General features: G+C 40.8%; 1 protein-coding gene across 1 annotated transcript in view; it reads left to right on the forward strand.

Annotated features, from left to right (window-relative positions):
• The first annotated feature begins 9835 nt into the window (after positions 1-9835).
• LOC127915558 (collagen alpha-1(XXV) chain-like) overlaps positions 9836-25119 on the forward strand; it is a 156544-nt gene continuing 141260 nt past the window's right edge. The window contains exons 1-2 of the mRNA XM_052495803.1: positions 9836-10436; positions 10624-10699. Coding sequence (XP_052351763.1) covers positions 10185-10436; positions 10624-10699 — 328 coding nt within the window. The 5' untranslated portion in view covers positions 9836-10184. The remainder of the gene's footprint in view (positions 10437-10623; positions 10700-25119) is intronic.

Raw genomic sequence — 25119 nt, forward strand, 5'->3', positions numbered from 1 at the left:
GCAGCAGTTTGAAAAATGGACACCTGTCCATTTTGGGTATATATGCTATGTTTTTCTCTGATAAAGAGATCAAGGGTGGCAACGATGTTGCGAATGAGATGCTTTTGCTGTGCTCCACATGCAAGGTCTCGGCTCGGCAGGGTACGAACTCTGCTATAACAACTTACAAGCTGTACAGATACGCCACGAACCACAATGCTCCGCATATCAGGAGAGGAGCCTCTAATCATTGCAAGAAAGTAGGTTCTGTCACAGTTCCACTTGAAGCGATATATGATATCCTTGCCCTATACGCTCCAAGGTCTTACTCAGGCTTTTGGGATCAGTTGGGTGAAGCAATGGTGGAGGCTTATGAGAAAGGACACTTCCAGGACGTGAATGCTTTTGGGCAGTTTGCCAATGAAAGCAGTGAAGATCAGCCGCCTATGCCAAGATTGATATTCACTGATGCCAAGATTGATATCCGCTGCGGTCCATAATACTGGAAGCCACGGCTGCAATAGAACCACTAAACAAACTCACTTTCAACAAGTGCGTGCTCGGAGGGGAGACTTTCCTGCTCCCTTGTATTATGGGGGGGTTGTCAGAAAGGCAATGTCTCCGAATGCACCTAAGGAAGCCTATGATAAAAGACACCTGAAAGAATCTAGACTAGGCCTGAGAGACACCTTTCATGGACCCAGACTGAGCGTCTACTCAGCGGAGTACTCTGGTGTACCCGTGAAAAACGTTAGCTCGTTTTGCACCACATGGACCGTGGAGGCATATGTACTTCAACAGCATCATGACATCCAGCCTCTCGCCTACTGCCTGAGGTCCCAGTTCATTTTTGGCATACAGTAGCTGGGCTTGTTGCACACATAGAAATGTCCCTTTTTTGGGGGGATTACACCAAGTCATTACAGATACACCTTGTGGATTGTTCGGACTAGCAGGCTGTGTTTGCACCAGTGCCCTTTCGCTCAGGTGGAGGAGTATCTCTGCTTCAGAGATTACAGGCGCTTTGGGCACCCCTGCGGGCCCTCATAATTAGATACAAGGTGGGACTGGTGATACAGTGTATGTTCCCTGTAGCTATGCAGACATTGAGCACCATATACTTCACCTCCTCACACTGGACAAGGGAGCGGTAGTAAATGGTGCTTGCAATGAAGGGTAGCCAGCAGCACATAAAGAACATGGCAGTGAGAAAGGTTACTGCAACGGCATGATAGTACAGTGTCAGACAGCACATGAAACAGAATTCGTTTGGACTTAAAGATGAAACGGGCACAGGTCTTGACCATGGTGGTGAGCATAGTACTCAGCTACTTCGCCTCCAAAAGGAAGCGCAAAATGGATGACTCCGAAGGCCCCTACAAGCGTCCAGAGGCTGTCAGGAGCACCAGGACCGTGATTACGTGCCTCATCATGATGAACATTGAGCTCTTCATGGCTGTGATTGCAGGCTGCATGGAGCTGCTTTACCAACCTATGATCAGTGACGCACAAAGGTTGCATAACATAGAGTGTGCTATCGCAGTGTTCAACATCATAATCTACATCATGTACGTGGTGACCATGGTGCTGATGTCAACCGTGCTAAAGGGGAAGCACGAAGTAGCCACCACGGTTGATGCTCTACGAGACATCCCCGAGACCGGGGCCATCCCCTCCACAGCTCGTGACTACTTCAGCAGAAGCATCAACTCTTACAATTCACAGTCAAGTTTCATTTAAGGACCTCTAGCCTTCCCCCACAAAGTCTCAGCCCATAGAGCTGAGGGGCAAAGGGGAATGCGGAGCTGTACCGCAGTTTGACCACACAAGCAGTCACCAGCCCCTCAGGGCTCACCTGAGATCATTGGAAGACCTTTGCTTAATATGCCCGGCAATTATTATATTTTACAAGGAACCCTAAGTGTATCCTCCTACATTGTGGTTACATTCCATTTTGTCAGGAGCTACATCAACAATAGAGAGAAGCAGATGCTCTGTACTGGGGCCTTGGGAAGACATGACACCAACCTTGCATGCAGTCCTTCAAGAATAGACCCTACGTGCCATTCTAAACACTTGTTATATAACACATGGCCTATTTTATATTTAGTTCCTTATTAGATCATGGAACCGAATGATACATTGGCGACAGCAAGGGAACTATTGTCCAACCCAGTGGCCCACTATCCTGTTTCACTTGACCATACCCCTCATAAGCTTTGCTATGTATGTGAATAAATGACAAGGGAACAATGTACTGAGAGTCTGGTGAGTTTTTATTGACACATGTTCAAAGAAAGTCATATATTGTAAATAGGCACATGTCAAGTGTTAGGTGTGTATGGTGATGAGAACCCATACAGTGTCCGGTTCATATTAGCGGTAATCGTCACTTCTTTATTACAACCAGAGCAACATTGCAGCTAGGACAGTGGTAGACAGTGTCAAGAAACTCATTCTTGAAGAAGGGGTATATGCAGCATCCCACCACACACAGGCAATTTGATGAGATGTACTTAGAGCCTACAGTCCTCACACACTCATGGGGTAATATCAGTCCATTAGCCATACACACAGAAAGAACACAACGTTGGTTATAGCGGTTTAAACAGAGACATTGCAAACCTCTGAATAGCTCTCTGACAGCAACTACAACTATCTTCGCTCTCTAATAATATATAATAATAATAATATATGCCATTTAGCAGACGCTTTTATCCAAAGCGACTTACAGTCATGTGTGCATACATTCTACATATGGGTGGTCCCGGGAATCGAACCCACTACCCTGGCGTTACAAGTGCCATGCTCTACCAACTGTGCTACAGAAGGACTAATCAAACTCTTAGGACAACCTATAAGCTTTGCCCCTTATCCTATCCTACCCTCGTAACTCCTTCATCCACCTCAAGTAACCACAGACTTTACTAAGGCTTTGGCAGCCTGGTACGACTGCCTCCTCTTGAAGGACAGGACCCTTACAGATTACGAGAAGGAAAAGCTGGATCGTGTGAACGTGAGAGCCAGCAGCGCCAAAGGTGGCGATGTGACTATAGGCCCAACGGACAGTCTCTTCACCAGACCCATGTATGTGCCGTTAACGCACGACTACCATCTCGGCGCCCTATTAGCCATAATGGCGTGCTACGTCTCCCCGAGAGTGAAAGGTTTGTGCGACTATCCCTTGAGACATGTTCACATTGAACCAGGGCTGCAGCTCCATCAAGCATCACAATCCCCCGTCAAGTCAGCGAGGAGAGGAGAAGAGTAAGCAAAGTACAGATACGATAAGGGTAAAAAGAGAACATCACCCTCCTATTCACACTACACACACAAGTGAAAATACATTGATCCAACCTGGACATGGTCCCCATAGCCTTACGTGGCCAGTGACCACAGCCATTGATGGAACAGCCAGCCCTCAAGACATGGACTCCACTGCCAGCTACCAAGACCTGAGGCTCATTTCAAATCATTACACATTCCCTGTACAGCATGTACTGATGACACAGAATATGAATAAAAAGCTCAACAGCCCTTCTCACAGTTCAGTGCCTGTTGTTACATTGACTATTCATCTCTACCCCTACACCTGTCTTTCAGTCATTACTATGCCAGGCATACCTCGCAGTGTTTCATATCACACATAGGATAGACTGTGCACTCCCAGCACTTACACAGACGAAGGGTAGCACTATGCATCACTTTCCCAACTCTATTTCAGGTACAACTTAGTGTTTACATTGGGATGGAAATGTAGCACATACCCCTGACAGACGTGGTGAATTAGTCAACCCTAGCAAGCAACTCCCGAATGCACTCTGTGAGACTGAGACAGAGTAGCATATTGTAGCCTAAGTCTGGTGCATATATTATAGACACAGAGATATTTAGCCAGAGACTAGGACCTTGTGTATGAGAGACAAACCAATAGACAGGGGCGAGGTGCAGCCACTATCACCTACATCGGATGAAGAAGGACATGGGGGGAGCGACGGGAAGGTACATGCCGAAACACACCGGGTCACAGGATGGTTAGGATTACTATCATGCGCAGCAGACACAGCGGTCCTAAACAACAGATATGTTATTTCTATAGTTTTACAATACTTTTAGAATACTTTTGGAAATAGTTAGTTGATAATCAGGGACAGCCTGTCACTTCGCACACAGGGCCCTTGCCCGGAATGTGGCGGGTGTGAATTCTGGGGCAAGATGTTTGACTAGTATCCACCTGGTGGTAGTGTGGTATAAGTAATAAATGTAATAATTAAAATATTTTTTTAGGCCTATCCAGAATGTCGCTAGTTCCGCGTTACCAGAGTCACAGTTTTTGGGTCACGAATATGAAGACAAAAATATCTGCACGTTTTTGTGATCATTTTTGTAAAAAACAATTTTGGACCTATCCGGAACGTCGCTAGTTTAGCGTTACCGCAGTCACAGTTTTTGGGTGACAAATTTGAAATTAAAATCTGCACTTTTTTGCGAAAATGGTTTTAAAATATTTTTCTCCGGCATATCGGGACAGTCACTATTTTGGCATGACCGGAGTCACCTTTTTTGGGTCATGAATATGAAAAATAAATCTGCACTCTTTGTTGGAAATGGTTTAAAAATCCTTTTTTAGGCTTATCCGGAATGTCGCTAGTTCGGCATGAGCGGATTCACCGTTTTTGGGTAAAAAATATTAAATAAAAAACTGCACTTTTACTTTACAATGGTTTTAAAAATATTTTTCTAGGCCTATCGGAATGTCGCAAGTTGGGAATGACAGGATTCACAGTTTTTGGGTCACAAATGTGAAATTAAAACTTTTTAGTGAAAATGGTTAAAATCTTTTTTTTAGGCATTTCTGGAATGTCGCAAGTCCGACAAGACCAGTCACAGTTTTTGGGTAAGGAAAATGAAATATATAATCGGCACTTTTTCGTGAAAATGGTTTTGAAATATTTTTTTAGGTCTATCCAAAATGTCGCTAGTTCGGCGTTACCGGAGTCAAAGTTTTTGTGTCGTGTCAAATTATAACTAATTTTTTATTCTCTCATTTTTGTGAAAATCTTTTTTTTTAGGCCTATTCAGAATGACGCTAGTTCGGCATGACCGGAGTCACCGTTTTTGGGTAACAAATATGAAATTAAAAACTGAAAATCTTTTTTTAGGCCTATCCAGAATGTCGCTAGTTCGTCATGACCAGAGTCATCGTTTTTGGGTCACGAATATGAAAAAATACATTTGAACTTTTTTGTTAAAAAGGTTTTAAAATCTTTTTCTAGGCCTATTGAAATGTCGCTAGTTGGGAATGACACTAGTCACAGTTTTTGGGTCACAAATGTGAAATAAAAAAATGCACTTTTTAGTGAAAATGGTTTTCAAATTTTTTTTTCCAGGCCTTTCCGGAATGTCGCAAGTCCGACATATGACCAGAGTCACAGTTTTTGGGTAATGAATATGAAAAATAAAATCTGCACTTTTTCGTGAAAATGGTTTTGAAATATTTTTTTAGGTCTATCCAAAATGTTGCTAGTTCGGCGTTTACCGGAGTCAACGCTTATGTGTGACGAATTTGAATAATTTTTTATTCTCTCATTTTTGTGAAAATGGTTTTTAAAATATTTTTTTAGGCCTATTCAGAATCTGCACTTCATTGTGAAAATGTAATTTTGAAAAAAAAAAATTGGGCTTATCGCTATTTCGACAGTTGTCCCAGTTTTTGGGTCACGAATATGAAGACAAAAAAATCTGCACTTTTTTGTGAAAATGTTTTTAAAAATATGTTTTAAGCCTTTCCAGAATGTCGCTAGTACCGCGTTTACCGGAGTCACAGTTTTTGGGTCACGAATATGAAGAATTATTTTTCACACTTTTTAGTGTAAATGTTTTTGTTTTTATTTTTTAGGCCTATCCAGAATGTCGCTAGTTCGTCATGACCGGAGTAAACGGCCTGCTCCTCAGTCTCAGTTGCTAATATATGCATATTATTATTAGTATTGGATAGAAAACACTCTAAAGTTTCCAAAACTGTCAAAACATTGTCTGTGAGTATAACCGAACTGATATTACAGGCGAAACTCTGACGAAAATCAAACCAGGAAGTGGCTTCTATTTTGAAAATTCCTGCCTTTGCTCCATTTAAAGGGACATCAACCAGATTCCTTTTCCTATCGCTTCCTCAAGGCGTCAACAGTCTTTAGACATAGTTTCAGGCTTTAATTTTGAAGAATGAGCGAGAAAGATAACATCGCGTCATTGTATGGCCGGGTCCAGCAGCATTTTGTATGCACAACAGAGTTTGGGCATTTCACCACTATATATCTACAATACAAAATTGATAATACAACCATACAACAATATTACAATGTACTTATGTGTAGAGTGCGTTTGTGTGCGTATGCGTGTGTCTGTACCTGTGAGTGGGTCTATACCTGTGTGTGTGTCCCTTCACAGTCCCCACTGTTCCATAAGGTGTATTTTTAAAATCTGATTCTACTGCTTACATCAGTTTCAATATACTTCCATGGAGTCATGGCTCTATGTAGTACTGTGCACCACCCATAGTCTGTTCTGGACTTGGGAATTATGAAGAGACCTCTGGTGGCATGTTTTGTGGGTATGCATAGGTGTCCGATGTCATGTATGTCTCTGTTTTAGTTTGGTCAGGGCGTGAGTTGGGATGGGCATTCTATGTTTTTGTTCTAGGTTTTGTATTTCTGTGTTTGGCCTGGTAAGGTTCCCAATCAGAGACAGCTGTCGATCGTTGTCTCTGATTGAGAACCATACTTAGGTAGCCTGTTTTCCCACTATGAGGTGTGGGTAGTTATTTTCTGTTTAGTGTTTTTGTTGCACCTTGCAGAACTGTTAATTTGTTGTTTTTGTTCGAGTATTCATCTTTATTAAAAGTATTATGAATACGTACCACACTGCACGTTGGTCCTCTTCTCCTTCTCCCAACGATTAATCGTTACATCCGAGCTGTGTGCAAGTAGTTTAAACAGACAGCTCCGTGCATTCAGCTTGTCACTACTTCTTACAAAAACAAGTACTGATGAAGTCAATCTCTCCTCCACTTTGAGAGATTCACATGCATATCATTAATGTTAGCTCTCCGTGTACATTTAAATGCCAGATGTGCTGCCCTGTTCTGAGCCAATTGTAATTTTCCTAAGTCCCTTTGTGGCACCTGACCACTCGACTGAACAGTAGGACCTGCCTTGTTGATAGTGTTAAGAAGGCAGAGCAAAGCTTTAGTATGAACAGACTTCTCCCTATCTTAGCTACTGTTGTATCAACATGTTTTCACCATGGCAGTTTACAACTCAGGTTTATTCCAAGCAGTTTAGTCACCTCAAACTTGCTCAATTTCCACATTATTCATTACAAGATTTAGTTGAGGTTTAGGGTTTAGTGAATGATTTGTGCCAAATATCAATGCTTTTAGTTTTTGAAAAATGAAGGACAAACTTATTCCTTGCCACCCATTCTGAAACAAACTGCAGCTCTTTGTTAATTGTTCCAGGCATTTCAGTCGCTGTAGTAGCTGATGTGTATAGTGTTGAGTCATCCACATACATACATAGAAGCATATAATACCTCTGTCCTCCTGCAAAATAACATACTGATAGATTACGGAAGAAACATACCAGTTGAATACTTAGCCACTAGATGGCAGTGTCACATAAGGAATGAAGCTCAGTAGGCCTATTGCAAAATGCACTGGTAAGGCACTAGACTTAATATAAGTGTCAGCTTCGAGATGACTGGAAAATCCACTGGATATATGCAGTGAGTGACTGTTCTCACCTCACCTTGTCACAAAGTAACAAAGTATATATTATTAGAAGAGATATAGACTGGCAGAGAGACATAAAAAGATATACAGAATTCTGTAACAGATTGCATAAACTGGGTGGTTCGACAACCAGGTTAACTCTGAAAAACCTCATCCGGTATTTTTTGTATTGACAGAAAAGCAATTGATGAGCCAATATTGTTCAAAGTTGTTCTGTTAAATGTATGTATGTGATGGAAGAGACAGACCAGTGGCCGGAAGGGTGCTGGTACAAGCCCCAGGCCAGGCGATGAAAGTGGCAACTGAACTATCAATCAAAGGGCTGCTGGTCTCTGGTCCCTGGTGCCATTTACTGTCATTGTATCCTTCAATAAGGTTCTTATCGCTGTGGTCCTCCAGCAGCGCTGTTGTGATTTTGTTCTGTGTTTGGGCATTATGACAGGAAAATGATAAATTTCTGTTGAAATAGGGACAATGAATGATCTGTTTTATTTCTATGTACTGGGTACACATGTAATAAATCATTACTTGTTTGTTACATTTTTTATCATCACATACACTGGATAAGTGCAGTGAAATCAAATCAAACCAAATCACATTTTATTTGTCACATGGCCGAATACAACAGCTGTAGTAGACATTACAGTGAATGCTTATATACAAGCCCTTAAACAACAATGCAGTTTTAAGAAAAATAAGTGTTAAGTAAAAGATAGATATGTACAAAATTTAAAATAACAAATAATTACACAGCAGCAGTAAAATAACAATAGCGAGGCTATTGTGGGGCGGCAGGTAGCCTAGTGGTTAGAGCGTTGGACTAGTAATCGAAAGGTTGCAAGCTCAAAAATCCCTTGAGCTGACAAGGTAAAAATCTGTCATTCTGCCCCTGAACAAGGCAGTTAACGCACTGTTCATAGGCTGTCATTGCAAATAAGAATTAGTTCTTAACGGACTTGCCTAGTTAAATAAAGGTAAAATAAAAAAATATACAGGGGGTACTGGTACAAAGCCAGGGGGCACATTGGTCCCAGGTGTTGAGGGTCGGCAACAACACCTCTGCCACCCTCAACACAGGGGCCCCTCACAGGTGTGTGCTTAGTCCCCTCCTATACCTTGTGTTCACTCATGACGATGATCTCAGACGCCTTGAGACAGCCTACAGGGTGGAGGTCAGAGACTTGGCAGTGTTGTGCCAGGACAACAACCTCTCCTTAAATGTCAGAAAGACCAAGTAGCTGATCGTGGACTACAGGAGAAACAGGGAAAAGCACCCATCCACATCGACGGGGCTACAGTGGAGCCAGTAGAGAGGTAATTTGAAAATAAATTCATAAAAAATCCTACAATGTGATTTTCTGGATTATTTTTTCTAATTTTGTCTGTCATAGTTGAAGTGAACCTAATGATGACAATTTACAGGCCTCTCTTATCTTTTTAAGTGGGAGAACTTGCACAATTGGTGGCTGACTAAATACTTTTTTGCCCCACTGTAGCTCCCTGAACCTGTAGAAACTAGTACCACCTCATTTGAAAATCCCACCTTTCGAGGGTGGGAAAACAGTTGGACAAGGAAGATGGGCTCCCGTCAGGCTATAGTCTTTACAAAGCCAGGGAAAATGAGTCAACCTAGATTTCTGGCAACGCTGTGGCAGATAGGAACATCGTTGAGACAAGTCCAATGCCAGTGGTCACAGACGTCAGTTCAATGTCTAGTATTGATTTACATTTGGTTGAGTTGTCAACTAACATGAAATCCATTAAAAAAAATCTGTCTTTGGATTTAGGTTAAAACTTGGGAAAAAAAGACTTTAAGTTGATGACTTTTTACAAAACCAATTAGTTTCCCACACTTTGATTCAATGTCATCACATACATTTTTTTTAGATTGAATTGTCGTGGATCCAGAAGCATGAGAGGAGCCTGTCAATAAATTATGTTTAATTACACAGGACATATTTGGAGGCTGTTACTGTAATAATGAAAGGGAGCATGCTCTGTTATGTGCACTGTGAAGTGCGATTTCTGCTCTCATTGTAGTAGCCTATACCTTTCCAGTTTTAGTTTTCATGCTTTTACTGCAAGTAGCCTAAGGTGTCGATTATTATTTTCTCCAGCAGTGCAATTACTTTGGAGGAGTTGCTTCAAGCCGTGAAATCAGTCACAGGTTGCACTGTTTTGCAGCGTCTCAGAGCGAGGGTCTTTGGTGAGAGCGGTTCACTGTCGCTGTCGGACCAGTTTGTTTACCTCATTGTGCGTTGACATTGCGTCGTCAGACACATAGGCTAGACATAATAGAGCTTGAGTGCCTGAATTTAAATCATTCTTGGCCGACTGTACATGCAGATTGCGTTTAGTTCAGCATGGTCAAGCAATTGTTATAAAGGTTGTAGAGACCAAAGTGCGTGGGGAAAAAATGGAGAGAGAAGCGACATCTTTGAAGCAGCAATATTGCTGCACAACTGTTATGAACGTTATCTCGTCTTTATTCTCTGTAGCGTCCCTTGCATTTTGCATATTATTAAGTGTACAAACATCAGCGATCGCGGACAGGGTCCTGGATTTGGAAACTGGACATGGCGAGCAAATCTTTCACAGGGTCCCCAGTTTTTCTGTGGATCAGTTTAATTCATTGATTCAAGAGAGAGTGGATGAGCTCCTGTCACAGGTAAGCAAGCTTCTCACGTGCACTTGCTAGCAATATGGTCAGGTTGGCAAATGACTGAACGCTTGTATGCTATGATTATTTATATAACAATATGAGTGCATTCCCTAATCGGTTTTAATCTTTAATCTACCCTCTGCTCTTCAAGGTTATGTAATTTAGCCTGATGTTTTTTAAATTTTATTTACAGCGCTCCTATGAAGATTTATCGAAGGTACGGATTGCCCGACAAGTTAGCCATACTCCTGATTGCAACTGTCCCCCAGGTAAGAGCACGTTTATTAATACACCTTTACCATCACAATGTGTTATTGAGTTTGTTTAACAATAGTGATAAAGTAGCCTATCATAAGGAAGCTATCCTATTGTAAGAATGCTATCCTGTAGGCCTATCTACCTTGTGTTTAGAACAGAATGTCTGCACTAGAATGCTTTCAACTACATTGATCAAAAATATCAGTCACATTGCATAGGAGACATGAGACAACCATGGTGGTTTACATAGCCTTTACATTTATTAACATGCATGGGGCAATGATGTATAAATACTGAGCAGTCTATTTTCAAACCATGTAATTCCTGGAGCAAATACCAGAAAATATAGTTAGCCTAATATGAAGCTCCCAAATTGGTTATTTTATGATATGCTACAATTGCTTTTTTCTATGCATTTCAATTATGGGATTGTTCCCAGAGGAGAGACTGGTCACTTAAGAGCATGATGTGACACTATTCTTGTCTTTCCTGGTGTGTTGATAGTTGAGGGGAGTATGAAGGATGCAGACAGCTGAATCACTGCTACAGCAAACAGAACGAGCAGTGTTTAACAGCTATACATGGAGGCGCTGAGAAGTTGTGTGAAGAGTGGGGCAGTGTCTCAAAGCCTGCTCAGTACTCTTGCATATTTTACCCTCTGATAGGTTACATAGCCTACAGTCATGCACATGTGCTGATATTAGTCACACACAGAGCAAGGATGCAGACAACAGTAGACTGACTAATTGTGTTCATGTAGACCATAACTATTAGTTAGCCATAAAATGCTCATAAGTGATTTTAGATTTTTGTGTAACATCAATACAGTCTAAGGGCAGGCATATAATTGTAAAATAAATAAAAAAAACCCACATGTTCCTCAAAATAACCTAACCTGCTGTCTGGTATACCACACTGTCTGTTATAAGGATTCCTTTTTTCAAGGTATTTATTACACTGTATTACCTTGATAATCCAGTGAAATAACCAGTTTTCAACAGCAGATGGAAACACTTATTCTTGGAATACTGATCAAGATCACAATAATAAGGGATTATATGTGGTTATGTACTTTTTAGGAGATTTATGTTGGGGTGTTTTTGCTACACTGTCCTATTACTTTTATAGAATCAAAAGAGGCACACTGCACACTGAATGACATACATGTCTAGTATAAAACAGGCATTTGTCACACTAGTAATTTGTCTATGCAATACATTTTACCTTGAATATTGCTCAATTAATTAATAACATTGTAGTAGACATTGAACAATGTCGTATTAGGCTATTGTTTGCTGTGCCGTTAGAGTGAATGAGGAACATGAATGATGGATGGCTCTGCAACATGGGTCACGTTATTATTAAGTGCACTTTTGTCCATCAGTCATATCTTACACATGTTCATGATCAAGAAACTCAACCAGGAGGATATATTAGATGAGGTAGTCTGACTATTCATTGTTGAGCTTTGCTCCTAGAGACCCACATGACGTACACGCTTTTGTTCCAACCATGTACTCATACACCTATTCAATTAATGAAGAGTTCGATGATTAGTTGAATTGGAAGTATTTTAGTGTAAAGAACATCACACTGCTGGCTAGTGATTACCACTTCCTCCACTTCCGCCACGCAAACACATGTGACCACCCTACCCAGTCGCACAATCGAAAAGCTAGCTACTTGGCAGGGGAAGAGTGGACACATCCCCATGTGCTACACTAGGCTTGAACAAAAGCTTGTACACAAGGATTTCACCGTCATTATCATATGAAGACATCATTGGAAATATTTCAAGGGTTGTAAGAGTATGGTATGGTGCAGTGTTGTACATTCTATAGCAAGTCCAGCTTTCACCATACTATTGCCAATGCTTGCTTGGAAAGCCTCGTTTTTAAACCAAGTGCCTCCTTTCTCTATCTGAATGGATTCACTCAACGCAATCCTTGCTGTGGTCACAGCCTGTGGCTTAGGCACAGAACCGTAATGTCTTTTTCACAGTCTGCCAGAGTTGATGGAGCTGAACCTCAGACACAGGGATGAGCTATAGCTTCAGGATATTCTCCAGGTTGGCACTTCCCATTGCAAAACATTTCAGGTTTAGCACACAAAGTAATCTGTGTTTAAAGTGGAACTGATAGTGTTTTAACTTTCCAGATATGAAACAATAGGCAATCATAATTTCAGTAAAAAAATATGAAATTCCTAGTTTATGCTACAAAACCAACTTTATAAGAGGTTTTAAAAATAGGTTCCATATTTGACTCAACAAATCCATGATGTACACTAAGGCATTGTTGGCAGAATAGATGGATGCAGTTCAATGCATGATTAATATAATTCACCAATACATATCTGGTTAGTCAAAAAAGTATTGCTATCAGGTTGTAAATCACAGCTGGCTTGGTACATCATTTGCTGCTACCATTCGGGATGCACTGTTTCAGTTTCAGTGACTCAATGTTCTGGACAAAAATGGACGAAGGCTGGGAATGTCAATACAATCAAACTAGCAAGGGAAATTATCAAAAGTAATTCATAACGTGGCTAATAGGCTAGCGTATCTATTTATATATCAAGCTAAAAACACATAGCCTAACGTTAGCTAGATAGTTAGCTAGCTGCTAGGAGGATGTAATTTCATGCCATTGGAGCAGTGGGTTAGTGACTGACTTTTCCCCCTCATATCGTTTTTCGGTGGCTATACACAGCTAGAGATGTAGCTGTCATTTGGTTGGCTAGCAAGAACTTGAATGATTGTAATTGTTAGCATATCTTTTGCATTTGCAAATTCAGAACAACTGATGAATTTAGGAATTCGCAACACCCTCTGAATATGACTGGTGTCAGTAAACTTAGACAAAAAATGTAATAATTAGTCAAGAACACTCTAGATAACATTTGAACAGCCTAACCAGCTCTGCTATACAGCCAGTAAAATGATCAGAGTGAGGTGTTCTCTCATTTGTGTCTGGAAGTAGCTAGCTAGCAAGCTAGCCAACTTTAACCAGTTAGCTTTGGTGCTTCGTTGGGACCAATATGCATTGGCAGGCAAGCTGCAGAAGGATGAGGAGGCTGCAATTCCCCATTGTTTATCAGTGGAATTTTGATGGCAAATGGCTTGTTTGTATAAATGCCTACTGTTGATTGGCTATAGCAATCGGTCTGTGTAGATGTTTTTATTCAGTTTTATTTACTGCAGTGTCTACTAATTGTCCAAACACATGGCCGCTTTCCCACTCTATATTGCAATACAATTTTCACAAATGCCTTAGAATGCTAGGGAATTACGTATACTAAGAATTTATGAAAACGCGAAAATGACTATATCTAAGTGGTCGCTTGTCAGATTTTTAAAAAAGTGTTGTTCTTCCTGGGAGTGAAAATTAACAGATTTTAATAAGATTTCATGTTGCTAAAATGCTGTCAGTTCCACTGTAAATGCAACAAAGAGATTGCTAACAATAGTGCGCTGCAATAAAAGACACAGTTACACTCACCAGATGATGATCATTTGAAACTTCTTATTGAAAGTCATTCTTGAAAGGGGAGAAACTAACAAATGAGCAACAACATCGTCTTTGATAACACCTGCTGCAGCCACTGCAAACTAGCCGTCAACAAAAGCTAGCTCGCTAGACCATGAGAAAACTTCTACTTGCTATTCAAGAAGGCAAAAGTTTACATACGTTTTTGTAAAAAAACGTTCCCACCCATTAAGTCAAATTGTGAATGGTTAATTCCACTGTCACTCCAAAATTTTGCCCTAATACCGTTGAATGGCAGATGCATTTATCTAGCTTCGGATGGCCTAGCCAATGGCTGACTTAGCTAGCTAGATTTACCTCCCAGAGACCAGCAAATAAATGTTTTTTTTTCTTCAGTGTTAACCCTTTTTTTTACAACAAAATCTGAAGAAATTAAATCAGAACATCATTGAAAATAATATCATTATCATCATTATTTTATAAATCCTTAGCCCTTCTCTGAAGGCCCCTTAGCCCTTCATAGAAGGCCCATTTTTCCCCACTGTGTTAGGGTTAGAAATAATTTGTAGTGTTGCCATATTTTCCCTCAGCACACTATTTTGAATGTCTAAAGAATCCATGTGTTGTTCTGAAATATGAACACAGAAATACTGGACATTTTGAAATCTGGACATATTGGACATTTTGGTGATTTGGCAAAATTACTACAATCATGGTCTTGGACTCGCATTTTCCTGGTTTTGATCTTGATTCGGTCTCGATTTGCTTCGGTCTTGCATTGTATATTCACACCCCACCTCTCTCAATCCCCCTCGACACCCCCTTTAAGTTACGCTTCAGAAACCTTGGCAGCCAAACGCATGCCAAAGGCCTTAGGGAAAAGAACAACAGCATATAATATGAATGTGTGGTGTATGACTGTTTTTTCAGTCTTGCTTGTCAATGAAAGGGGTCAACGAAAGGGCATAATGCTGCTTCAGCGCAACTCTGAAATGGATCATTACAGAAATTTGTTATCACTCTTGAGTGTTTCACTCATCTGTTATCGCACAGTAAAGCCTGGTGTATTTTGCAGTGGCAGTAGCAACACACAAGGCTACACAGACACATGCCCAACATGTTAAACAGCCAGAGGAATCGCTCCCTCTCAACTCTCTGTGATGGGATTGGGTTACAAGCTAGTGCTTTTCCTTCCAGACTCTCACAACCAGATGGCCTGATCGTTTGCGTTTTACCAATCTTCTTAGACATCAGCAGCAACTACTAAAACAGGTCATTAATAAGTGGCAGGTCAGATTGAGCCATCTGTGTGGTTTGGCACTGGGAGGTGCATGCATGCATGCATGCATGCATTGGCTGAGTAATTACTGAGTGCAAGGTAAAGCTAAGCAGACTCCCAGCTAGCCACAGAGACAGCTGCTTCTCATTAGCAGTAGGGCCTGGAGACATGTGCTAGAGTCTGCGACCACAGTGGGGGAGCCATCCTGGACTGCAGTCTATAGTGGTGCCCTCTTTTTGTACTGTGGTCTGTCTGTGTGTGTGTGGATCTGCATGCGCAATTGCGAAATGGAGGGACAGACACAATGAGAGATAAAATAAACATTAAGAGCATTCCCTCAGGTTAGAGGGGAAGAAAATGCTGATAGCATGACTTATGAGCAATGTCACAATGCCAGGCTGCACTGAAAATGTAAGCACTGTGCACTGTACAACTGTTCCCTGTAAATGTACAGGATTATACTGTAAACTGTATGTTTTACAGTGAAGTTCTCCCTGAAATTAAAACAATACATTTGTACATAAAACACATTTAAATCAAATTAGTAACAACATTAACCACAGCATGAATCACAAATTAGTAACCAAATTAACCACAGCATTGACAATAGAAGTAACAACAGTTAACACATACAGTGCTTTCAGAAAGTATTTCACACCCCTTAACCTTTTCCACATTTTGTGTTACAAAGTGGGATTACAATTGATTTAATTGTCATTTTTTTGTCAACGATCTAGACAAAATGCTCTGTCATGTAAAAAATAAATAAAACACTAACATGTCTTGATTAGATACAATTTAGCCAAATACATTTAAACTCAGTTTTTCACAATTCCTGACATTTAATCAGAGTAAAAATTCGCTGTCGTATGTCAACCTTATTTTAAGAATGTGAGATGTCAGAATAATAGTAGAGAATGATTTATTTTATTTTTTATTTTATTTCTTTCATCATGTTCCCAGTGGGTCAGAAGTTTACATACACAAAAGGTCCTTTGATGTTGTTCTGGGATTGATTTGCACTTTTCGTACCAAAGTACGTCCATCTCTAGGAGACAGTACCTTCAGGTGTTTGGAAATTGCTCCCAAGGATGAACCAGACATATGGTCTACAATTTCTTTTCTGAGGTCTGATTTGGCTGATTTCTTTTGATTTTCCTATGATGTCAAGCAAAGAGGCACTGAGTTTGAAGTTAGGCCTTGAAATACATCTACAGGTACACCTCAAATTGATTCAAATGATGTCAGTTAGCCTATCAGAAACTTGTAAAGCCATAACATAATTTTCTGGAATTTTCCAAGCTGTTTAAAGACACAGTCAATTTAGTGTATGTAAACTTCTGACCCACTGGCATTGTGATACAGTGAATTCTAAGTGAAATAATCTGTCTGTAAACAATTGTTGGAAAAATGACTTGTGTCCTAACTGATGTCCTAACTGACTTGCAAAAACTATAATTTGTGAACGAGAAATTTGTGGAGTGGTTGAAAAACAAGTTTTAATGACTCCAACTTAAATGTATGTAAACATCCGACTTCAAATGTAGCTGTTTACAGACACTGAAGCTACACCTCATAATAATATAATAATAATAATAATCAGGACCTATTTTGATAACAAGATCGGTATTGAACGGACATTATATATTTTTATTCAACTGAATTAGAGACAGTTGAAGCTTAACTAAAGTAGGCAGACAATTTACTTGAATTGGTTTAGACAAAGATGTTGTTAGGGTTCAAACCTCTGATTTCTGACTGGTACTATTTTAGGCTAAAAATGTTGACCTTATTGCAGTGACGCTCACCATCCAACCCAACCGGCCTAGTGGTTAGAGCCTTGGGCCAGTAACCTAAAAGTTTGCTGGATCGAATCCCTGAGCTGACAAGGTATAAATCTGTCATTCTTCCCCCTGAGCAAGGCAGTTAACCCACTGTTAATCGGGTGCTGTGGATGTTGATTAAAGCCCCCCGCACCTCTCTGATTCAGAGGGTTTGGGTTAAATGTGGAAGACACATTTCAGTTGAAGGCATTCAGTTGTACCCCTTTCCCCTATACAAATGGTGAGTGAAAGGTCTGAATACATTTTTGCTTTGTCATTATGGGATATTGTGTATAGATTTGATGAGGGAAAACAACGATTTAATCAAATTTAGAATAAGGCTGTAAAATGTGGAAGAAGTCGAGGGGTCTGAATACTTTCCTAATGCAACTGTAATTCTCAGTATCAATCACAGGAGATGTATCTTATAGATAGGCAAGGCTGGTTCACATACAGGGAGTATGCAACCCCCATGGACACCTCTAATCCAAGTAACATCCGATATTGACGTACTGGAATATAAAAAATATGAATATGGTAGCTGGTTAGGGGTGTTACAGCTCAAACTCATGCCAGACAGATGATTGGCACCAGCTCAAGACCCCACTGAGGCTCCTGGGACAGAGATAAAACAGAAAAGAGTGTGTGAAATCTGGGCATGTCTGGGTAACCCTTCTTGACATTTTCAAATGGCGGCACGTAAACAAGGCTGCCTACCACAAGAGCCACACTGTAGAGAATGTCAATATTTGCACACCATTTCAAAGCCGCCCATGTTTTGTGTCACTCACTGCATCGAGTGGAGGGGGGGGTTGTCCACCTGCAACGTCTTAGATGTCAAGGACGCATGGTGGCATTGGCATTTGGCATGTCTCCCTGTCTCTCAAGAATGTGTGGAAAAACACTTGGTTTTGATTAGAGTTGTGCGCGGATGGTCCAAGATTTCCATCAACATCGTCTCGCATGTGGTTCTCCAGCCCTGCTCTCGTCTATCCCCAAAGCCATCCTCAGAATGGGCCTCCAAAACATGAAAACGTCTGGACTTAGTCATAGTGAATTTTAAGTCCAAACAACCGGAGTCTAAACAGGATTTTTTGGGGTAAATTTTCTGTGGATAGTAAAGAATGGACAGACTCAACCTCTCTTCAGAGGGCAAAGAGGAGGGCAGATTGAAAAGTAAGAAAAGTACATAAGGGATAAAGGGATATGATAAATATTACTAGGAACTAATTCCCAACATAAAGAACCTAATGAAAGATGAGGAAGATGCACAAAGGTGTATAAGAGTAAGCAAAACAAAGACCAAGCAAAAATGATCTTATGGGCCCAACACTCTATTGCAGCAGAGCTCAGGACCTAGTGGTAAATAATCCCAGTGGGGGGCTAGTGCCCGTCTTTCCTGTGTCGCACTGTTTTAGTATCTTTTTATAACCTCCTTCCTTCCTCCTTACACTCCACATTATTCTGAGTGCCCAGGCACACTGGGGAGTGAGGAAGTCAGCATGGTTTATTAAGTGAATGTGGCACACCACCCATGTCATTGAGCACAACAGAGAGTCTGTTTGAAAAATTGACACTTAAAAATAATACCAAGCCAGCGACTGTCTGGAACGACCAGTGGTAACAAGGCCTCCAGCTGTGGTTCACAGTTTTTTTTATGGCTAAGGACTTCTGCTGCTAGATCTGCTGAGGTAAAGGCCCAGTTAATTTCATATGCCACCTCAGCTTCAAAAATAATGTACCAGCTATTGACCACTTATCTCTCTCTACCAAGTATCAAGTATCTCCTGGTATACTTGAGCTGATATGCTAGACAATCTCAAGGATTTAACAACATTTAGCAATAATTTAATGAAGGATTAACATGGCACTTGTCTGATGCATCTGGGCCTCAGCCAAGATAGTGGATTAACACCCATGCCTTGAGATGGGGTGAATAGGAGATTGATATCCAGCATAAGGCCACATGTCGAGGTGGCTCAAGGCTTGAAGGAAGTCTAGTTGAATGGAAGTGTGTTTCAGCTGGCTGTAGCCTAAACTGGTATCTACCATCCTGTCTGATATGGAAAGCAGCATATTTTTGTTATATTCCACTCTTGAGCACATTTGAATATTAATAATAATAATAATTTTGTCATAATTTCCTTTTTTTTATTATTGACTAAAGGCCTTTTTCTAGATTGAATGGAGCCCACTGCTTTGGCTATATAGCCACATAAATCTGATTAGTTGTCCCCAAGATATCGTATTTTCATAGTTAATGTGGTGGTGCCATAAATCCAGGCTCTTTTAGGCAGCTTGTGAGTAATTGCAGCTAGTGGAGGTTCCTTTAGAGAACAAAAGGCATCTCAATACTCCTGTAGTGATATGATATTCTTTGATGTGCACAGGAAGCTTTTCTTGGATGGCAGGTTTGTTAAACCAGTGCTGACCATCATGAGGTCAAATGCATCAAGTCAAAATGAGGCCAGAGAGTGAGTGTGCCTAATAAATCAAATGTTTACCATCACACAAAGGAAGGCTTCATATGGAGTATGCCCTGGCCCCTTGTGTGTACTGAATACGAGAGTATCATTCTTTAATAATAGATAAATATAAAATTATTTAATGATAAATTATGATCATGTTACTCACCAGCACTTGTTGCCAGCTCTTGATAAACGAAAAGCTGATGCATTTAATGCCTAAATGCTAAAACAACAGCCTCTGCGAGTCTTTGGTCAGTGTCATAGTTTTGTGGTTTGAGAGTGAGGGTTAGAAGGCACTGTGTCAGCTCCAGATTCAACTGAGCCGAGATCACTGCATATGGTTATAAGTGGCACTATGCCACCAGGCTAGTCGCTCATGTTGACAAGCCGGCAGGCAGACAGGCAGAATCGCCCCCAGCCGTCTGGTACAGGGACAGGAGACAGATGGACGGCCATCTTTGAAGAGGTCTCCCTGAGCCCATCCATCAATCGTCACCTTTCTGAGCCAGGGAGGCTGCTGGGAGATGCCACAGATACCACCCAAAAGTCAATAATGACAACAAGAGGGGAGCTGGGATATGGAGGCTACTCTTAATGGTTGGGTGCACTCAGAGTGGACAAGGACTTTTATAATACAAACCAGGCAGCTGAACAACATTTCAACATTTAGTTAGAAGTAGAAAATGGGACATCATGAGGTTTTCTGGCCATCTGTTGAAATGAGTCCCTATGAGCTCATATTAAAAATTATATCCTAAAATTATATCCTAACATTGAGACAGGAGATACATATGCTCTAGATATTTTAAATCAAAACCATTTTTATAAGAAAGAAGTACATTTCAGCAATACATATTTGGAATATCATGTTCATACATCACTTGTGAAATACAGCAATGTAGATGTATCAATCATAACTGTTTTACATCTCTGATCCTTTTTATACCACAGAATTAAACATGCTCATGTACAGTATGTTGTGCAGAATGAAAGTGTATAGACAGTTTGGAAACTGAATCAAAGTAAACTACATTATACGCCTACTCATTATGCAGTGAAAGACACCTAAAAGTCGTTATAGTAAGTAAAGCCCAGATGCCAGGGTCAAAAACAAGTTTGGGGAATGAAATGCATGCCCCATGGTGCAGTCCTCAGATCCCTGGAGGTGTTGGCGAGGTGACAGCGTGGGTGGAGAGATTACGCTTCAGATTACTTGAAGTACTTTGCACGGACGCTGGAAATCTCACCATACCAGGTCACTTCCAAAGCACATTTAAACACTAGAGAGAAAATATACTTTTAGAATCGAGTAAAACAACGTCATTTTTGCAAAGTGAATTCCAGGAGTGGTATTCAACGAAAAAGGTATGACAGAGTGCATTCGGAAAGTATGCATTCCCTTTTTCCACATTTTGTTTCATTATAGCCTTATTCTAAAAATGTATGAAATGTTTTTTTCCTCATCAATCTACATGCAATATCACATAATGACAAAGTGAAAACAGGTTTGGAATTGGTTAGAAACATTTGCAAATGGATTAAAAATAAAAAACATACCTTATTTACATAAGTATTCAGACCCTTTGCTGTTCATGTGCATCCTGTTTCAATTGATCATCCTTGATGTTTCTACAATTTGATTGGAGTCTACCTGTTTGGACGTGATTTGGAAAGGCACACAATGTTCTATATAAAGTCGGAAGTCGGAAGTTTACATACACCTTAGCCAAATACATTTAAACTCAGTTTTTCACAATTCCTGACATTTGATCCGTAAAAAATCCCTGTCTTTGGTCAGTTAGGATCACCACTTTATTTTAAGAATGTGAAATGCCAGAATAATAGATGGATTTATTTCAGCTTTTATTTCTTTCATCACATTCCCAGTGGGTCAGAAGTTTACATGCACTCAATTAGTATTTGATAGCATTGCCTTTAAATTGTGTGTTTTGGGTAGCTTTCCACAAGCTTCCCACAAGAAGTTGCGTGAATTTTGGCCCATTCCTCCTGACAGAGCTGGTGTAACTGAGTCAGGTTTATAGACCTTGCTCACACACGCCTTTTCAGTTCTGCCCACACATTTTCTACATGATTGAGGTCAGAGCCTTGTTATGGCCACTCCAATACCTTGACTTTGTTGTCCTTAAGTCATTTTGCCACAACTTTGGACGTTTTATTTGACCTTTATTTAACTAGGCAAGTCAGTTAAGAACAAATTCTTATTTTCAATGACGGCCTATGAGCAGTGGGTTAACTGCCTGTTCAGGGGCAGAACGACAGAATTGTACCATGTCAGCTCGGGGGTGTGACCTTGCAACCTTCCGGTTACTAGTCCAACGTCCTAACCACTAGGCTACCCTGCTGCCCAACAAGTATGCTTGGGGTCATTGTCCACTTGGAAGACCATTTGCGACCAAGCTTTAACTTCCTGACTGATGTCTTGAGATGTTTCTTCAATATATCCACATCATTTTCCTCCCTCATGATGCCATTTATTTTGGGAAGTGCACCAGTCCCTCCTGCAGCAAAGCACCCCCACAACATGATTCTGCCACCCCCGTGCTTCATGGTTGGGATGGTGTTCTTCGGCTTGCAAGCGTCCCCCTTTCTCCTCCAAACATAACGATGGTCATTATGGCTTAAAAATGAGTTTTAATGACTCCAACCTAAGTGTATGTAAACTTCCAACTTCAACTGTATGTTTACCTCTGAATGTATATTTTGATATTTTTTTACCCCAGGGAACGATACTGTAGTCTAACTGTACACTTATTTCAAAGAGTGCATGGACGGCCATTGTTCTGGGAAATGCCCCTCTGAATGAGAGACTGTGGTGAAAAGTATATAAAACTATAGGCAATCTTCGGGTAGAAACCAACCAGCATGTTTTATTCAACATGTTTGCCGAACACATAGCCTCTGACTCCATAACTTCCCGCTATATGGTCCATGTTAGGATCTGCAGTCAAGCAGCTGCCTAGAGGATCTGGTTTGATTAAGGGTGATGCCAGAGTCATATGGACATCTAAATGGTCCTTAGTGATGGCGACTGGCTTAGCACAAATATAGAACCTCAGCACTGATAAGCCCTGCCCAGTTTCACATTAATATCACAGTGGGACTCACACTTGGATAGCGGGAAAGATAGTGCTTATCACTCTGTCAAAATCCATAATTTCCCAGTTGATAGACTATATGAGCTCCTATTGGTAGTAATCTAATTTCCAAGGAAAATGTCTCATGACCATTGCTGCTGACTCTCACCAAACAATCCTCTGGTCATAGATGCCATGATGGAATGTATGTGGTGATAGCACTTCAATGCTGCTTTTGACATAATCAATCATAGTCTGCTGCTGGAAAAACATATGGCTATAATGTGGATAAAGAGTTAATTGTCTAACAGAACACAGGGTGTTCTTTAATGGAAGCCTCTTAAACATAATCCAGGTAGAAGCAGGAATTCCCCAGGGTACCTGTCTAGGCGTCTTGCTTTTTTCAATCTTTACTGAAGACATGCTTTGAGTAAGTCCAGTGTGTCCATGTATGCGGAATACTCAACGCTATACATGTCAGCTACTACAGCAACTGAAATGACTGAAACACTTAACAAAGAGCTGCAGTTAGTTTCGGGAATGGGTAGTAAGGAATAAGTTAGTCCTAAATATTTCCCAAACTAAAAGCATTGTATTTTGGATAAATCATTCAACTAAAGCCTAACCCTCAACTACATCTCGTAATGAATAATGTGAAAATTGAGCAAGTTGAGGTGACCTAACTGCTTGGAGTAACCCTGGATTGTAAACTGTCAAGGTCAAAACATATTGATACAACAGTAGCTAAGATGGGGAGAAGTCCATAATAAAGCGCTACTCTGCATTCTTAACAACATGATCAACAAGGCAGGTCCTACAGGCCCTGGTTATCGCACCTGGCCTACTGTTCAGTCGTGTGGTCAGGTGCCACAAAGAGGGACTTGGGAAAATTACATTTGGCTCAGAACAGGGCAGCACGGCTGGCCGATAAAAGTACACAGAGAGCTAACATTAATGACATGCATGTCAATCTCTCATGGCTCAAAGTGGAAGAGAGATTGACTTCCTCATTACTTGTTTTTGTAAGAGGTGTTGACAAGCTGAAGGTACCGAGCTGTCTGTTTAAAATACTAGCATACAGCTCTGACACCCAAGCATTCCAGAACAGACTATGGGAGGCGCACAGAGCCATGACTACATGGAACCCGATTCCACATCAGGGTGCTGATGCAAGCAGTAGAATCAGATTTAAAAAGCAGGTAAAAATACACCTTATGGAACAGAGGGGACTGTGAAGTAACACAAACATAGGCACAGACACATGTATACAAACGCATGATAATATACGCACTATACACACACGTACACATGGATTTTGCGTTGTAGATATGTGGTAGTGGAGTATGCGCCTGAGGGCAAACATTTAGTGTATTGTGAACTCTGTTATGATTTTTGAAAAATTGTATAACTGCCTTAATTTTGCCGGACCCCAGGAAGAGTAGCTGCTGCATTGGTATTTGTATACAATACATAAAAAATCCTTTCATTATTGACATAGTAAATAGCGTGTTAGTATTACGTTAGCAATCATCATCATCCCTCTATTCATAACAGCTGTAACAATATGCTACACACTCATTTCTGTGTAGGGCATGTGGGCCATTAGTCAAGTAATGAGGACCCCCAACCCTGAACTACACAAGGAACTGGGTCAGCCAGACACAATCCTAACATACCAGATCATGCCCCATTCTCCCTCACGTAGTCACTCATCTTTAAATCCCTGATGTACTCATTCTGCTTTACCTCTGAACAGATGTACATCAACTGGCCATCTCTTGCTCCACTCATCATCACTTTCTTCATCTTCCAGAGGTCAATGGTATGTATACCCTACATGGCCAAAAGTATGTGGAGACCCCTTCAAATGAGTGAATTTGGCTATTTCAGCCACACCCTTTGCTGACAGGTGTATAAAATCGAGCACACAAACATACAATCTATCTACAAAGACAAACATTGGCAGTGGAATGGCCCATACTGAAGTGCTCAGTGACTTTCAACATGGCACCATCATAGGATGCCACCTTTCCAACAAGTCAGTTTGTCAAATTTCTGTCCTGCTAGAGCTGCCCCAGTCAACTGTAAGTGCTGTTATTGTGAAGTGGAAACGTCTAGGAGCAACAATGGCTCAGCCGCGAAGGGGTAGGCCACACAAGCTCAAAGAGCTGGATCGCCGAGTGCTGAAGCATGTAAAAATTGTCTGTCCTCGGTTGCAACACTAACTACAGAGTTCCAAACTACTTTTCACCGGGAGCTTCGTGAAATGGGTTTCCAT

The sequence above is a fragment of the Oncorhynchus keta genome, chromosome 35 (genome assembly GCF_023373465.1).
Source record: "Oncorhynchus keta strain PuntledgeMale-10-30-2019 chromosome 35, Oket_V2, whole genome shotgun sequence".
NCBI classification, from domain to species: domain Eukaryota; kingdom Metazoa; phylum Chordata; class Actinopteri; order Salmoniformes; family Salmonidae; genus Oncorhynchus; species Oncorhynchus keta.